Here is a 12,977-nt window from a genome sequence, read left to right as displayed (position 1 = left end):
CAGGGATATTGTCTTGTAATTTTTTTTTTTTTTTGTAGTGTCTTTGTCTGCTTTTGATATCAGAGTAATGATATCCTCACAGAATGAATCTGGGGAACTTCCTTCCCAGGGTACTTTTTGGAATAGTTTGAGGAGAGGTATTAATTCTTCTTTAAATGTTTGGTAGAATTCCCTTATGAAGCCATCTGGTTCATGACTTATTTGGGGCAGTTTTTTTTTTTTTTTAACGAATTCAGTTTTATTACTAGTAGTTAGTCTGTTTAGATTTTCTGTTTCGTCCCGACTCAGTCTTGGAAGATTGTGTGTTTCTAGAAATTATCCATTTCTTTTAAGTTACCATTATGTTGGTGTATGTTTTTTTTTTCAGATTTGTCTCTCATAATTCTTTGTATTTATGTGGTATTGTAATATTTTCTATTTATTTTTTAAATATTTATTTTAATTTCACTGTAGTTAACATACTGTATTACATTAGTTACAGGTGTACGATGTAATGATTCACCAATTCCCTACATCACTCCATGCTCATCACAAGTGTCCTCCTTAGTCCCCATCACCTAGTTCACCCATCCCCCCCACCTACCTCCCCGTGTTTAACTGTCAGTTCTCCATTGTTAAGTCTGTTTCTTTTCTTATTTTACTCTCATTCCAGTCAAGTTACCATATAGTGTTCTATTAATTTCAGGTGTATAATATAGTGATTCAACAATTCCATACATCACCCAGTGCTCATCATGACCTGTGCACTGCTTAATCCCTCTCACCTGTTTCACCCATTCCCTCATCTTCCTCCTCTCTGTTAACCATCAATTTGTTCTCCATAGTTAAGATTCTCTTTCTTGGTTTGTCTCTTTCTTTTTTTCCCCCCTTTGCTCATTTGTTTTGTTTAAACTCCACATATGAGTGAAATCATATAGTATTTGTCTTTCTCTGACTGAATGATTTCACCCATAGTACTCTTAATTCCACCCATGTCATTAGAAATTTTATGATTTCATTCTTTTATGACTGCATAATATGCCATTGTATGTATATATACCACAACTTCTTTATCCATTCATCTGTAGGTGGACACTTCAGTTGCTTCCACACCTTAGCTATTATAAATAATGCTGCTGTAAACATTGGACTCATGTATCCCTTCGAATTACTGTTTCTATATTCTTTGGGTAAATGCCAGTAGAGCAATTGTTGGGTCATAGAGTAGTTCAATTTTAGGAACCTCCATACTGTTTTCCACAGTGGCTGCACCAGTTTGCATTCCTACCAACAGTGCAAGAGGGTTCCCTTTTTTCCACATCCTCACCAACATCTATTGTTTCTCGTATTGCTGAGTTTAGCCATTCTGACAGGTGTGAGGTGGTTGTCTTACTGTGGCTTTGATTTATGTTTCCCTAACGATGAGTGACGTTGAGCATCTTTTCCTGTATCTGTTGGCCATCTGGATGTCTTCTTAGGAAAAATGTCTGCTCATGCCTTTTGCCCATTTTCTAAAATCGGATTATTTATTTTTTGGCTATTGAATTGTGTAAGTTCCTTATATGTTTTGGGAGCTACCTGCGGGATATTTGCAAATATCTTTTCCCATTCAGTAGGTTGTCTTTTAGTTTTATTGATTGTTTCCTTTGCCATGCAGAAGCTTTTTACTTTTATGTGGTCCCAGTAGTTTATTTTTGCTTTTATTTCCCCTGCTTTAGGGGACCTATCTAGAAAAATGATGCTACAGCCAATGTCCGAGAATTGCTCTATCTGTACTCTCTTCTAGAATTTTGTGGTTTTCACGTCTCATGCTTAGCTTCTTAATCCATTTTGAGTTTGTATGGTATAAGAAAGTGGTCCAAGTTCACTATCTTTCATGTAGCTCTCCAGTTTGCCCAGCACTATTTGGTGAAGAGACTTTTTCTCATTGCATATTCTTGCTTCCTTTGTCGAAGAAGCATTTGAGCACATAATTGTAGGTTTATTTCTGGCTTTCCTATCCTCTTCTGTTGATCTGCATGTCTGTTTTGTGCCAATGCCGTACTGTTTTGGTTACTGCAATATTGTAATACAACATGGAGTCCGTAATTGTGATACTCCAATTTTTTTTTTTCATTTGGCAAGATTGCCTTGGCTATTCAGGATCTTTTGTGTTTCCATACAAATTTTAGTATTATTTCTTCTAGTTCTGTGAAAAATGCTGTTGGTATTTTGATAGGGATTGCATTAAATGTGTAGATTGTTTTTGGGTAGTATAAACATTTTTTTTTGCCCTTGCTTATTCCATTTTTTATTTCAATTTTAGATAAAAATGGAAATAGGGCTATATGGAAAATTAACATCAACATCTAGAGAATCACAAATCAAGACAAGATGATGAGAAATATGTATGTTTCAGTCCATTTTCTTCCAGAACTTTTACAACTCTGCTTTCTTAGAAGGAAATTCATGAACTGTAATACTTGAGGAGATTTTCGTCTGTAGGTTTTAGGATTTTCTTATCTGCCATATTCACCATCCATCCAGGTGCAAGACCAAAGAAAATCTGCCTTGGATCCTTTCGAGTACTAAGCATTTTGAAGAGTTCATCTTTAGTGATATCAGGTAAAACATAGCCATACTTCTTGGCAAGTTCAAGTCTTGCTTCAGGAAATTTGGCAGGATGGGCCAGGTAACCACGATTCTTTTCATCAGTATAATACGGTACCAGTGCTTCAGGCGGAAGCATTCGTTTTGGAATGGGTTGTCCCCATAGAAAGAATGGAACAGGTTTGCACAGAATTTCTAGACTTCTGGGGTCATAGAAGGCTGTAGTAACAACACCACCGTTTTTTTCGATTGCAGCAATGGCTAATTCTGAAGCCAACTGTACTTCAATATTAACTTTTGCCGTAAAGGTGTCAGCATCCTCCTCTACCAGTTGGACACCATAATCCCGTTTAAGTGGCTGGACAGTCACACCTCTCCCATTGACAAGCTGAGTTAAGTCAATAGGCTGAGTAGGATCCACTCGACCCAAATCAATTAGATATTGCAATCTATTGAGACTCAAAGGCTGATACTGGCGTCTGAAGCTATGACCTTCATTAAACCCATATTTTGGGATTCGAAGGTAAAATGGAGTCTGGCCTCCCTCAAAGCCCAGTCTGGGCCAGGTTCCTCTCTGACGCTCTCCTTTATGGCGACTGGGCCGGGTTCCTCTCTGACGCTCTCCTTTATGGCCTCGACCACATTTTCTACCTCTTCTCTGACCTCTTCGCCGTCTTTCTGGTTTCCTGGAGCCCGGATTCGGCTTTAGGTTGGCTAAGCTCACACGGGGCAGAGTCCGGAGCGGGTCCAGGGCCCGAGTCCCTCCGCCCTGCACCCCGCCAGCCATTAACGGCAGGGCCAAGACCTTCCAAGGTCACCCGGGGTAGCCTCAAAGCCCACGTGGTCTCCCGGAGCTCTAGTATAAACATTTTTAACGACATTCTTCCAGTCTGTGAGCATGGAATATCTTTCCATTTCTTAGTGTCATCCCCAGTTTCTTTCATCAGTTTTGTTATCAGAGTACAGGTATCTCACCTCTTCAGTTAATTTTATTCCTAGAAATCTTATTTCTGGTGCAATTGTAAATGGGATTGTTTTCTTAATATCTCTTTCTGCTTCAATATTAGTGTATAGAAATGCAACAAATTTCTACATACTGATTTTGTATCCTGTGACTTTACCAAATTCATCAATTACGTAATTTTTCAGTGGAATCTTTAGGGATTTCTGTGTATAGTATCATATCATCTGCAAATAGTAAAAGTTGTATTTCTTCTTTACCAATTTGGATAAAATTTATTTCCTTTTAAAATTTTTTTATTAACATATAATGTATTATTAGTCCCAGGGGCACAGGTCTGTGAATCATCAGACTTACACACTTCACAACACTCACCATAGCACATACCCTCCCCAGTGTCCATAACCCAACCACATTCTCCATTCCCCCCTCCCCCCAGTAACCCTCTGTTTTGTGAGAAATTCAAGTCTCTTATGGTTTGTCTCCCTCCCGATCCCATCTTGTTTCATTTTTTCCTTCCCTACCCCCCAAGCCCCCCTCCCTGCCTCTCAAATTCCTCATATCAGAGAGATCATACAATAATTGTCTTTCTCTGATTGACTTATTTTGCTCGGCATAATACCCTCTAGTTCCATCCAGGTTGTTGCAAATGGCAAGATTTCATTTCTTTTGATGGCTGCATAATATTTCATTATATATATATATATATATATATATATATATATATATATATATATACACATATACATATATATATATATACATATATCGATTGATACAGATATCTATATATCGATATAGATATCTGTATCAATCGATATAGATATATATATCTCTCTCTCTCACATCTTTTTTATCCATTCACCTGTTCATGGACATCTAGGTTCTTCACATAGTTTGGCTATTGTGGACATTGCTGCTATAAACATTCAGGTGCACGTGCCCCTTTGGATCCCTACATTTGTATCTTTAGGGTAAAGACCCAGTAGTGCAATTAGTGGGTAACAGGGTATCCCTATTTTCAACATTTTGAGGAACCTCCGTACTGTTTCCAGAGTGACTGCACCAGCTTGCATTCCCACCAACAGTGTAGGAGGGTTCCCCTTTCTCCGCCTCTTCACCAGCATCTGTCGTCTCCTGACTTGTTAATTTTTAGCCATTCTGACTGGTGTGAGGTGATATCTCATTGTGGTTTTGATTGTATTACCCTGATACAGAGTGATGTGGAGCACCTTTTGATGTGTCTGTTGGCCATCTGGATGTCTTCTTTGCAGAAATGTCTGTTCATGTCTTCTGCCCATTTCTTGATTGGATTATTTGTTCTGTGGGTGTTGAGTTTGATAAGTTCTTTATAGATTTTGGATACTAGCTCTTTTTCTGATATGTCATTTGCGAATATCTTCTCCCATTCTGTCAGTTGTCTTTTGGTTTTGTTGACTGTTTCCTTTGCTGTGCAAAGGCTTTTGATCTTGATGAAGTCCCAATAGTTCATTTTTGTCCTTGTTTCCCTTGCCTTTGGTGATGTTTCTAGGAAGAAGTTGCTGTGGCTGAGGTCGAAGAGGTTGCTGCCTGTGTTCTCCTCAAGGATTTTGATGGATTCCTGTCTCACATTGAGGTCTTTCATCCATTTTGAGTCTATTTTTGTGTGTGGTGTCAGGAAATGGTCCAGTTTCATTGTTCTGCATGTGGCTGTCCAATTTTCCCAACACCATTTGTTGAAGAGACTGTCTTCTTTCCATTGGACAGTCTTTCCTGCTTTGGCAAAGATTAGTTGACCATAGAGTTGAGGGTCTATTTCTGGGCTCTCTATTCTGTTCCCTTGATCTATGTGTCTGTTTTTGTGCCAGTATGGTAGTGTCTTGGTGATGACAGCTTTGTAATAGAGCTTGAAGTCTGGAATTGTGATGCCACCGTCTTTGGCCTTCTTTTTCAACATTCCTCTGGCTATTCGAGGTCTTTTCTGGTTCCATATACATTTTTAGGATTATTTGGTCCATTTCTTTGAAGAAAAATGATGGTATTTTAATAGGGATTGCATTAAACATGTAGATTGCTTTAGGTAGCATAGACATTTCCACAATATTTATTCTTCCAATCCATGAGCATGTAACATTTTTTCATTTCTTTGTGTCTTCCTCAATTTCTTTCATGAGTACTTTGTAGTTTTCTGAGTAGAGATTCTTTGCCTCTTTGGTTAGGTTTATCCCTAGGTATCTTATGGTTTTGGGTGCAATTGTAAATGAGATTGACTCCTTAATTTCTCTTTCTTCTGTCCTGTTGTTGGTGTAAAGAAATGCAACTGATTTCTGAGCATTGATTTTATATCCTGACACTTTACTGAATTCCTGTACAAGTTCTACCAGATTTGGAGTTAAGTCTTTTGGGTTTTCCACATGAAGTATCCTATCATCTGCAAAGAGTGATAATTTGACTTCTTCTTTGCTGATTTGGATGCCTTTAATTTCTTTTTGTTGTCTGATTGATGAGGCTAGGACTTCTAAGACTATGTTGAATAGCAGTGGTGATAGTGGCCATCCCTGCGTTTTCCTGACCTTAGCAGAAAAGCTCTCAGTTTTTCTCCATTGAGAATGATATTTGCTGTGGGTTTTTCATAGATGGCTTTGATGATATTGAGGTATGTACCCTCTATCCCTACACTTTGAAGAGTTTTGATCAAGAAAGGATGCTGTACTTTGTCAAATGCTTTTTCAGCATCTATTGAGAGTATCATGTGGTTCTTGTTCTTTCTTTTATTAATATATTGTATTACATTGATTTTGCGGATGTTGAACCAACCTTGCAACCCTGGATAAATCCCACTTGGTCGTGGTGAATAATCCTTTTAATATACTGTTGGATCCTATTGGCTAGTATTTTGGTGAGAATTTTCGCATCTGTGTTTATCAAGGATATTCATCTGTAATTCTCCCTCTGTCTCTCTCTTTTTTTTTTAAAGATTTTATTTATTTATTTGACAGATGGAGATCACAAGGAGGCAGAGAAGCAGGCAGAGTGAGAGGAAGAAGCAGGCTCCCTGCTGAGCAGAAAGCCCAATGCAGGGCTTGATCCCAGGACCCTGGGATCATGACCCGAGCCGAAGGCAGAGGCTTTAACCCACTGAGCCTCCCAGGCACCCCTGTAATTCTCTTTTTTTGATGGGATCTTTGTCTGGTTTTGGGATGAAGGTAATGCTGGCCTCATAAAATGAGTTTGGAAGTTTTCCTTCCATTTCTATTTTTTGAACAGTTTCAGGAGAATAGAAATTAATTCTTCTTTAAATGTTAGGTAGAAATCCCCTGGGAAGCCGTCTGGCCCTGAGCTCTTGTTTATTGGGAGATTTTTCAATGTCCTTACTGGTTATGGGTCTGTTCAGGTTTTCTATTTCCTCTTGGTTCAGTTTTGGTAGTTTATGTCTCTAGGGATGCATCCATTTCTTCCAGATTGTCAAATTTGCTGTTGTATAGTTGCTCATAATATGTTCTTGTAATTATTTGTATTTCTTGGTGTCGGTTATGATCTCTTCTCTTTCATTCATGATTTTATTTATTTGGATCCTTTCTCTTTTCTTTTTGATACGTCTGGCCAGGGGTTTATTAGTCTTATTAATTCTTTCAAAGAATCAGCTCCTAGTTTCGTTGATTTGTTCTCCTGTTTATTTGGTTTCTATTTCATTGATTTCTGCTGTGATCTTTATGATTTCTCTTCTCCTTTGCTGTTCTTTCTCCAGCTCCTTTAGGTGTAAGGTTAGGTTCTGTACTTGAGAAAGGCTTGTATTGCTATAAACATTCTTCTCAGGACTGCCTTCGCTGTGTCCCACAGATTTTGAATAGTTGTGTTTTCATTATCATTTGTTTCCATGAATTTTTTCAATTCTTCTTTAATTTCCTGGTTGACCCATTCATTCTTTAGTAAGATGCTCTTTAGCCTCCATGTATTTGAGTTCTTTCCAACTTTGCTCTTGTGATTGAGTTCTAACTTCAGAGCATTGTGGTCTGAAAATATGCAGGGAATGATCCCAGTCTTTTGGTACTGGTTGAGACCTGATTTGTGACCCAGGATGTGATCTATTCTGGAGAATGTTCCATGTGCACTAGAGAAGAATGTGTATTGTGTTGCTTTGGGATGGAATGTTCTGAATATATCTGTGATGTCCATCTGGTCCAGTGTGTCATTTAAAGACTTTATTCCCTTGTTGATCTTTTGATTAGATGATCTGTCCATTTCAGTGAGGAGGGTGTTAAAGTCCCCTACTATTGTTGTATTATGGTCGATGTGTTTCTTTGATTTTGTTAATAATTGGTTTATAAATTTGGCTGCTCCCATGTTAGGGGAATAGATATTTTAAATTGTTAGATCTTCTTGTTGGACAGACCCTTTAAGTATGATATAGTGTCCTTCCTCATCTCTTATGATAGTCTTTGGCTTAAAATCTAATTGATCTGTTATAAGGATTGCCACCTCACCTTTCTTTTGATGTCCATTAGCATGGTAAATTGTTTTTCACCCCCTCACTTTACATCTGGAGGTGTCTTTGGGTCCAAAATGAGTTTCTTGTAGCACAACATATTGATGGGTTTTGTTTTTTTATCCGTTCTGATACCCCATGTCTTTTGATTGGAGCATTTAGCCCATTTACATTCAGGGTAACTATTGAAAGATAGGAATTTAGTGCTGTTGTATTGCCTGTAAGGTGACTGTTATATTGTCTGTATATTGTCTATATCTCATCTGTATACTGTATATTGTCTCTGTTCCTTTCTGGTCTGTTACTTTTAGGCTCTCTCTTTGCTGAGAGGGCTCCTTTCAATATTTCCTGTAGGGCTGGATTGGTGTTTGCAAATTCTTTTAGTTTTTGTTTTTCCTGGAGCCTTTTTATCTCTCCTTCTATTTTCAATGATAGCCTAGCTGGATATAGTATTCTTGGCTGCATGTTTTTCTCATTTAGTGCTCTGAATATAACATGCCAGTTCTTTCTGGCCTGCCAGGTCTCTGTGGTAAGTCTGCTACCAATTTAATATTTTTACTATTGTATGTTTACAGACTTCTTGTCCTGAATTGCTTTTAGGATTTTCTCTTTGTCACTGAGACTTGTAAGTTCTACTACTAGATGATGGGGTATGGACCTATTTTTATTGATTTTGAGGGGGGTTCTCTGTGCCTCTTGGATTTTGATGCTTATTCCCTTTGCCATATTAGGGAAATTCTCTACAGTAATTCTTTCCAGCATAGCTTCTGCCCCCGCCCCTCTTTCTTCTTCTTCTGGAATCCCAATTATTCTAATACTGTTTCATCTTATGGTATCTCTTATCTCTCAAATTCTCCCCTCGTGGCCCAGTAGTTGTTTGTCTCTCTTCTGCTCAGCTTCTTTATTCTCCATCATTTGGTCTTCTATATCACTAATTCTCTTTTCTGCCTCATTTATTGTAGCAGTAAGAGCATCCATTTTTTATTGCACCTCATTAACATCTTTTTTTAATTTCAGCTTGGTTAGATTTTAGTTCTTTTATTTCTTCAGACAGGGTTTCTCTAATATCTTCCATGCCTTTTTTGAGCCCAGCTAGTACCTTGAATATCATCATTCTGAACTCTTGCTCTGACATATTACCAATGTAATAGGTAATTGATTAGGTCCCTAGCCTTTGGTACTGTCTCTTGTTCTTTTTTTTTTTTTTTTTTTTTTTGTGGTGAGTTTTTCCCTGTTATCATTTTATCCAGATAAGAATATATAAACAAGAGAATAAAATACTAAAAGGGTGGCAAAGACCCCAGAAAAATGTATGCTAACCAAATCAGAGGAGACCCCAAAAAGAAGTTTTAAAAACATTTAAAATATAAATATATAAATATAAATGTATATTAAAAGATATATAATATATTAAAAATATATGTGTGTGTATATATATATATATATATATATACACACACACACACACACACACACACACACACACATATTTATTTATTTATTTATTTCAGACTGGTAAATAGAACAGAGCCACCCACTTGATTTTGGGTGTATTTTGGTCTCTTAGAGGAAACTATCTCCCAAAATTTTGAAGAAAGAAAAACTTATATATATACAAAAATAAGGGTAAACACAATGAAAGGATGGAATATGACTGTAAAGATGAAAATTTTAAAAAATTCTAAAATAGGAATTGATAAGTTGGTTGGAAAAAGAAAGAAAAAGTGGAGAGAATTTGTTCAGGCTGGAGACTAGAACAAAGCCTTATGCTAGATTTAGGGTATATTTTGATCTATTAGAAGAAATTGTATCCCAAAATTTTTTAGAAGAGAAAACCCTATGTGTATACAAAAAATAAAGTTAGGCACAATGAAGGATAAAATATGACTATAATAATGAAAGTTTAAAAAGATTTTTTTAAGAAAGGTATTGTTAAGATAAACTAGTTAAAAAAACGTTAAAAGAGGAAAGAGGAAAAGTTAAAAAAAATTAGAATAAGAAAAAAATAAAAATAAAAAAATTTAATTAACTTTGTAAGACTAAGGAATCCTGGGGAGAAAACCATGAATTCCATGCTTTGCTTTCCCTTCCTCTGGAATTTGCAGTTCTCCTTGATCAGTGAGCTTGGTCTTGGATGGATATTCTTGCTGATCTTCTGGGGGAGGGTCCTGTTGTAGTGATTCTCAAGTGTCTTTGCCCGAGGTGGAATTGTGCCTTTCTTGTCAGGAGCCAGGCTAAGTAATCTGCTCAGGTTCGCTCTCAGGAGCTTTTGTCCCCAGAACACTTTCCATAGAGTTCTGGAGGATGGGAATGAAAATGGCAGCCTCCCAATCTCCGGCCTGGAGGAGCCGAGAGCTCAGGCCCCCACTCCTCAGTGCACTCTCGGAGAAAAGCACGCAATCACTCCCATCTCCCTGGTCTCTGGCCGCACTCCAAGCTCACCCAGCCTGTGACAGTGTTTCTGTCTCTGGCACACAACCCCACTTGGAGTCTCCAAACCCAGGAGATTCTTGCCACTCTTCTTCTGGCAGAGAAAGGTGAGTCTCTCCAGATCTGCCTCTTGTGGGTCCCTGCTCAAAGAGCAGTGGCCTGACTGTGCCACGGATCACAGTTTAAGGTAACCCCGAGCTGAGAGCTCACTCCTTGGTTCCATCTCTGTAGCCAGCTTCCCCGCTCTAATACATGCAAGCTCTGCGGCACTCAGATACCCCCGATCCTTCTGTGACCCCAGGGGACCTGAGACCACACTGTCCCTGCGAGGGCTCTATCCCCACTTAGCCTCTGGAGCAAGGTCCCTCAGTGGAGCAGACTTTCAAAAGTTCTGATTTTGTGCTCCACTGCTCTGGCACTTGCTGGGAGCCGGCCCCCTACCCGCTGCAGTCTATCTTCCCGTTGCTTCGGGTTCACTTCTCCACACGTTCTACCTTTCAGAAAGTGGTTGATTTTTTGTTTCTAGAATTGCTGCTCTTCTGCTCTTTGATCTCCTGTTGGGTTTGTCCAATTTACTTCCTTTTGTTGTCTGACTGTGCAGCTAGGACTTCCAGTAGTATGTTGAATACAAGTGGTGAATGTGGCCATCCTTGTCCTATTCCTGAACTTGGGGGGCAAAGCTCAGGATTTTTCATCATTGAAGATGATTTTAGCTGTGGGTTTTTCATTATGACCTCAATTGTGTAGCTATGTTCTCTCTAAACCTAGTTTGTTGAGCGTTTTTATCATGAATGTATGTGGTACTTTGTCAAAGGCTCTTCTGTGTCAATTGCAATAATCCTATGGTTCTTATTTTTTCTCTGACAGATGTAATGTATCACATTGATTTGTGAATATTGTAACACCCTTGCATCCCAGGAATAAATCCCATTTGAAGGTGCTAAATGATTTTTTTTAAAAAGATTTTGTTTATTTATTTGAGAGGAAGAGAGAGCAAGTGAGTGTAAGAATAGGGGGAGGGAGAAGCAGATTCCCTGATGAGCAGGGAGCCTACCACAGGACTCAATCCCAGGACACAGGGATCATGACCTGAGCTGGAGCAGACACTTAACCAAGTCAGCCACCCAGGAGCCCCTGAATTCTTAAATGATTTGTTGAATTTGGTTCACTTGTATTGTGTTAAGGATTTTTGAATCTGTGTTCATCAGAGATACTGTCCTGTAGTTGTCTTTTTTTGTGGTGTCTTCATCTGGTTTTGGTATCAGGGTAATGTGGCCTCATAGAATGACTTTGGAATTTTTCCTTCCTTTTCTATTTTTTGGAATAGTTTGAGAAGTCGTATCAGTTCTTCTTTAAGTGTCCAGGAGAATTACCCTGTGAAGATGTCTGGCGTTGGACTTTTTATTGTTGGGAATGCTGGGAGTTTTGTTATTACTGATTCCATTGCCTTGCTGGTAATGGGTTTCTTCAAATTTTGTATTCCTGTTTCAGTTTTGGGAGGTTATACGTTTCTAGGACTTTATCCATTCTTCTAGGTTGTCCAGTTTGTTGGAATATACTTTTTCATAATATTCTCTTACAATTATATTTCTGTGGTATGGGTTATTTGGTGTCGTGTTGTGGAATGCCCTCAACTTATTTTTTAACCCTCAGCATCTAACTCCTTACAAAATACCATCTTTGGTACTTCTGAACCAGCTTACTGAGACCCTCTCTTTTGTTCTCTGACACATCCCTAATGCCTAAAGCATGACCTGGCATATAGTAGACACTCAACAAACTCTTAATGAATAGATACATTGTAACAGTACTTACTTTTTGTTCCTGTTATACAGGAAATCATTGGAAAGCAGGGACTGTGTTGTAACCATCTTTGTCTCTTAGGCCCAATAAATATTTGTGGAGTTGAACTAGAAAGTGAGAGAGCATTTAGCCATGCCCTTTTTCTTCTGGAGGTGATCACAAAATGTCAACTAGAATTCTACTGAACAGCATTTTCAGAACGTCAGGACACACAGTGATAAAGCTGTTTTACTCTTCTGTTCTCTCACTATTATTAATATTTCCTTTGTGCTGTCCTGTCTTAGCTGTAGCTATCAAAGGGCCTGATTTATGAAGCAAAGGTCCTGCTGATCACTTCTGTCTTAGGCTAATGGCAGTGCAAATGAACCCCTGGTGTCATTAAACACTTGAATGACTCTATGCTGAGCATGAGGGAAACAGGAGTGGGAAACTGGGATCTTGCAATCCCTTCATTTACCTGACAAAATCTAGCAGGCAGAGGAGTTACACATTAAAGTGTTTGGCAGAAGTGCCATCAGTCCATGACAATTCTTTAAGAGCAAGAAACTTTAAGCCAAATGAAATTTCTTTCTGAAGCTATTGGTATGTTTCTCTTTGTCACTGAGCAGTGAGGGGACACAGGCTAAGTGAATGACAGCAGGAACGTGAGAAATATACCACATATGCTCAATGTAGGCTTTAAAGGAAATGGCTTTGTAGACTAAAATCAGTACTGAAATACTGAAAAATATAAATATCCCTGAATCCAGA

At 38.4% G+C, this 12,977-nt stretch overlaps 2 protein-coding genes across 6 annotated transcripts in view; one reads left to right on the top strand and one right to left on the bottom strand.

Annotated features, from left to right (window-relative positions):
- PDE8B (phosphodiesterase 8B) overlaps positions 1-12,977 on the top strand; it is a 276,199-nt gene that overhangs the window by 214,868 nt on the left and 48,354 nt on the right. The gene's annotated exons all lie outside the window — the stretch shown is intronic.
- LOC116861433 (39S ribosomal protein L15, mitochondrial-like) lies at positions 2,314-3,370 on the bottom strand. Its single transcript, XM_032848008.1, has one exon. The coding sequence runs from the start codon at positions 3,353-3,355 to the stop codon at positions 2,426-2,428; it is 930 nt and encodes a 309-aa protein (XP_032703899.1). The 5' UTR covers positions 3,356-3,370; the 3' UTR covers positions 2,314-2,425.

The sequence above is a fragment of the Lontra canadensis genome, unplaced genomic scaffold (assembly GCF_010015895.1).
Source record: "Lontra canadensis isolate GAN:19392208 unplaced genomic scaffold, GSC_riverotter_1.0 scaffold4, whole genome shotgun sequence".
Classification (NCBI taxonomy): Eukaryota; Metazoa; Chordata; class Mammalia; order Carnivora; family Mustelidae; genus Lontra; species Lontra canadensis.
Note: the sequence above shows the minus strand (reverse complement) of the source record. Positions and strands in the feature narration are given on the sequence as shown.